A 4552-nucleotide genomic window follows, 5' to 3' on the forward strand; every position below is an offset into this window, starting at 1 on the left:
AAATCAAAATAGAAATAGGAACAAGAGTCACTCATTCAGATTTCCATTTTAGAGTCCAACTCTGTCCAACTGAGCATATCCTAAACTTAGAATTCTTTGATCACTAATGATCCAATAAAGCCATGCCAATAAGGAACGAACCAAATAGATGGTAGGTTGGAGCCCAACCCAGAACCTGAAGGCCGATCATAAGTCCGACTCGACTCAATCTGGTTCAAAAATAGAAACTGTAAATTTTAAAACATATGATCTTAAGAAATTTAAATCATGAGTCCAACTCGACTCAATCATCACAGATATTGATCACTCGATTCCTAAGAAAATTTATTTTCAGCCCGCAGCTCCCAACAATACAAACCAAGTTTCAAAGTTCTAAGAAAAGAAGGTTGTGCTCTCACAGAACAAAATTTCATCCCCATAAAAGGAAGAGGTGATTTCTCAGAGAGACCTTTGAAGGCAGTTCTCTGCTTGCTTTGGAAATAATTCTGCCGGAAATATCAGCAATTAGAACAAATAAAGCTGCCAAAAGAGGGTCTCATTGTTTTAAAACCTCTCTCTCCATCAGAAGTCCATCTAAGAACTCCCAATTGGCTTCATCATAGACTTTTTCAAAGACTATTTCACAAAGCATCCCATCGATTCTTTCTTGCAATAACAAAACAATATATGAGGCCGTAGCAAAACTTTCAAAACCAAACCTTCCTTTAATAAAAGCAGATTGATCAACCTCTACAAGCTCATCAATACTCGCCTTTAATCCGTTAGTGTCAACGTTCAGAAAGATCTCAACTATTGAGAAGACCAATCTACCTGCAATCTAACATGGCTCTACAATCCCTTTTTTGTCACAAGACTGATGTAAGTGTAATTGAAAGAAGAAAGATCACTGGTGCCAGAGAGAATGCCCTTGAAGAAGCTTAATAAAACCTTCTTGATAATATCATAGCAAGGCTGATAAAATCTTAAATTAAAACCACTGCTTTCTCAATCTCACCCTCTGCAAAAAGTTTCACTCCAACTTGCAATATTTAATGGACTAGGTTTTATAGGGGCCTCTTATCATAAGGATGGCCCCTGCGCATGCGCAGAGGTCCGAGCAGCTCGTGACACTCCCAAAGCTTGGCAAAGAATAAAAAAATTGATGCCTTTGTCCTCAAAAGATACACATCTACCACCTTTAGCCATCTAAAACACTTAGCTAGCCAAATATCCTTGGCAAATGCAAGAGCAAGCAAAGGAAGCAGCCTCTTAACCACTATGACAACGCAAAGATCATCCTGATTTGGTGGTTATTTGAAGGACTTACTTCCTATAATTACTTCTTCATTACAAAAATAATCAGACAAACCACATTCAGACATTTTTTTTTACTTCAGGAATCAGGAGGAGACCCTTTACATCACCAACCCATATACTCATGGGCAATGTGGCAATGTGGTATTGTTTTTGAGACATTTTTAGCAAGCATATCATTATATTGAACAATAGATGCAGTTAGAGCTTCCTTGAGGGTTCCTCTGGTAGTTCCAATTACATTGATCAGTTGGACACTGCATCCTCCTTCCCCTTCCCCACAGAATCTCACAGAGATAAAGAGATAAAGAGATAGAGATAGAGACAGAGAGAAGGATGGAAGGAAGTACTATAATTTAATTTTCAGTAACTGCACCCTCTGCAAAGGGAATCAACAGTGAAGCAGGTAACAGTGAATTTTCTTATTTTACTGCTAAAGTTGAAAGAAGAAAAGCCGGTTCTTATTTGATTAAACTAGCGCTTCTATCATCAGTTGGTCAGAGCTTTTAATGCAAGCTCCTCATCTGACTACTGAACCAGCAAAAAGGAGAGAAGGGAAAAGAAAAAGAAAAGAAGACTAGCTAAAATTAACGGCCATCTGAGAGCTTTGTGACGGTGGTTTCCTTGAACCGGCTCAGTGGGATGTCGTTTGCGAAGCCACATGCAACGAGCCGTTTCACCAATACCTCGATACGTTCGCCGTTAGACTCCGTCAGCAACCGTTTACCTCCGAACGGCAACGACTCCACCCCCCTCTCCTTCAGCATCCACTCTCCGGCCCTCCTCGGCCCCTCCTCGCCCTCCTCCCGCTCCGTCTCCCAGACGTTAGCCTGTATCCAACGCCGTCAGTAACGTAACGGAATTTTTTTATTTTTTCATAAATGGGAAAAGAGAAGGTGTTTTTTTATTAAAAAAAACCTGAATACGAATGTAATCCGTTGGATTCCAGCAGAAAGCGTTGGCGAGAAGCTGATCGATGGTCTCGGACACTCCGTCGAGCACGATCTCCATGACCGCCCGCTCCGAGCACTCCCCGGCGGTCGCTGGCCGCTGGCGCGGCGGCGGGCCGCTGCCGAGGGAGAGGAGGAGGAGGTCGTCGACGCCGGCGACGGCGGGGAAGTCCCGCTTGTTGTGGAGCACGTGGGTGACGGCGGCGGCGGCGGGGTTGTTCATCACGAGCCCCCCGTCGACGGCGACGCACGCCGTCTTCCCATCCACTGACGCGAGCTTGCACGGCGAGAACAACCCCGGGGTGGCGGCCGTCGCCCGGCAAACGCTCCAGAGCTCGAAGTCAAAGCTCGGCGACTCGACGGCGTCGGCGCGGGAGAAGACAAAGGGAGCACTGGTGTTGAGATCATAGCAGGGGATAAGAAGAGGCTTGCAGGTGTTCTTTAGAGTGAGAACGCGGCCCTCGGGGCCGCGGAGGGCTTCGCGGAGGACGGCCTCGAAGCTGCTGCCGGAGAAGCGCCGCCTCCGTCGCCGGAGGAGGAGGCCGGCGGGACGGAATAGGTGGCGGCTTTTCGAGGAAAGATACTCCACGGCGGCGCTGGCGGAAAAGAGAGGTCGACCAGATTCGTCAGCAGCTGTGAGCATGGCGGCGAGGACACCGCCAATGCCGGTGCCGGCGATGAGATCGAAGTAGTCAGGGATGGAGGCTTGAGGATTAGATGTCACGGATCTGATGCAATCCTCGAGATGGATCAGCGCCTGCCCAGCGACAAGACCTTTTATGCCACCTCCGCCGTCGATACTCAAAATGCGGGTCTTCTTGTTCTTGGCCTTCTTTTTGTCGGCAGTGGAAATGGGAGAGGACCAAAGGTTTCCAGTATTCTCCCACTCCATCAGCCACTTCTTCTCTAGCTTGGAGAAGATCTCCATCGTTATCTTGCTCACGTCCATCTCTCTTCCTCTTCCTCTCTCTCGCTCGCTTAGCAGAGACGAAGAAATTTAGGAGGGGCTGGTAGGGAGAGTTATATCGCAGTTCAGATGACAGGGGGAGTGATGGAGTCCGTGAGGGACGATAAATATGAGGAAGAGGAGGGGGTGGGCGGGGGAGGGGAGGAGGAGAGGGGATCGCGTTCAGAGATTCGCTGGAGTGAAGGAAAAAAACGAACACAGTGACAGAGACAGAGAGAGAGTGTGGCGTCACGGCGTATGGTTTGGAGGCATTAAAGCGAGGGGCCTGAGATGGCACACTCTCCCATGCTCGCTCTCTCTCTCGAGTCTCTTAGGAGCGGGCTATCTTGGAAGTGAGGGAGAGAGGACGGGAGGTTACAACTGTCTTCGCCCGTCTCTCCCGGCTCTTTGCCTCCTTTATAGGCACGGGCCCATGTACCTTTGCTATCCCCTTCTTCTTCACTCTTTTATTCTTTTATCTCGCCTCTCTCTCTCTCTCTCTATCCCCTTCTTCTTCACTCTTTTATTCTTTTATCTCGCCTCTCTCTCTCTCTCTCTCTCTCTCTCTCTCTCTCTCTCTCTCTCTCTCTCTCTCTAAAAAGAAACATTGGCGTTAAACTTTCGAGGGACTTGACTACACCTACCAACTTTCTTATACTGTTGTCATTGGCCAGGTATGTTTTGGTCTATTGTGGCCGTTTGGGTGTCCACTAAATGTTTGGTGAGAGGGCTGAACCACTACGAGCCATGAACGTAGTACGGTTGATTGGAAGATGGTGTTGTGGGAGGAACAGGGAATCCGTGTCTTGGGTCGGGAAACTGCCGGCTGGCACGAGAGAGATGGGCTGCCGGGAGGGTGCATGCGTTCGGCTTCAGGAGGTGGGCTCGCGCGCCGAGCCTCGCGGCTCTCGCCTCCATGACAGGGCGCTCTGTTATTTTCTATTGGTTTAGGACTTCTTGTAGGTGCGTATTACCATATTTCGTGGAGACCTGCACGGTTGTTTAGGGTTGTAGATGTGGGCTGCGTGGAGTGTTCAGTGGTATTGTTTTCATCCAATCTGTAAAACTTCTGAGAGCAAAGATTTTATGTTTTTATATAAAAATGAAAACAAATAAAAAGAGTGGAAGAGGTTCTATGCACGGTGCTATCACCAAATCAATTTTCATGTTCTATTTCATTGGTTTATAAGAAAACGTAATAAAGGCAGTGATGCCAAATAAATTCTAAATAACTTGAATTTATAAAACTAATTTAACTTTTTGTTGATATTTTATATTTACAGTATCTTCATTTCAGTTCTATATATAAAACCACATATCATGATTCAAGAAATTTTAAAATTTAAACTTTAATTTCCAATTC

General features: G+C 46.5%; 1 protein-coding gene across 1 annotated transcript; it reads right to left on the minus strand.

Annotated features, from left to right (window-relative positions):
• Positions 1 to 1629: 1629 nt before the first annotated feature.
• Positions 1630 to 3651, minus strand: LOC103702499 (probable inactive patatin-like protein 9). Its single transcript, XM_008784954.4, has 2 exons — positions 2212 to 3651; positions 1630 to 2123 (listed from the first exon to the last, which is right to left on the minus strand). Exons 1-2 carry the CDS (start codon positions 3190 to 3192, stop codon positions 1881 to 1883), a joined length of 1224 nt encoding a protein of 407 aa, XP_008783176.2. The 5' UTR covers positions 3193 to 3651; the 3' UTR covers positions 1630 to 1880.
• Between the last annotated feature and the right edge of the window lie 901 nt (positions 3652 to 4552).

Source organism: Phoenix dactylifera, unplaced genomic scaffold, assembly GCF_009389715.1.
Source record: "Phoenix dactylifera cultivar Barhee BC4 unplaced genomic scaffold, palm_55x_up_171113_PBpolish2nd_filt_p 000026F, whole genome shotgun sequence".
Lineage (NCBI taxonomy): Eukaryota > Viridiplantae > Streptophyta > Magnoliopsida > Arecales > Arecaceae > Phoenix > Phoenix dactylifera.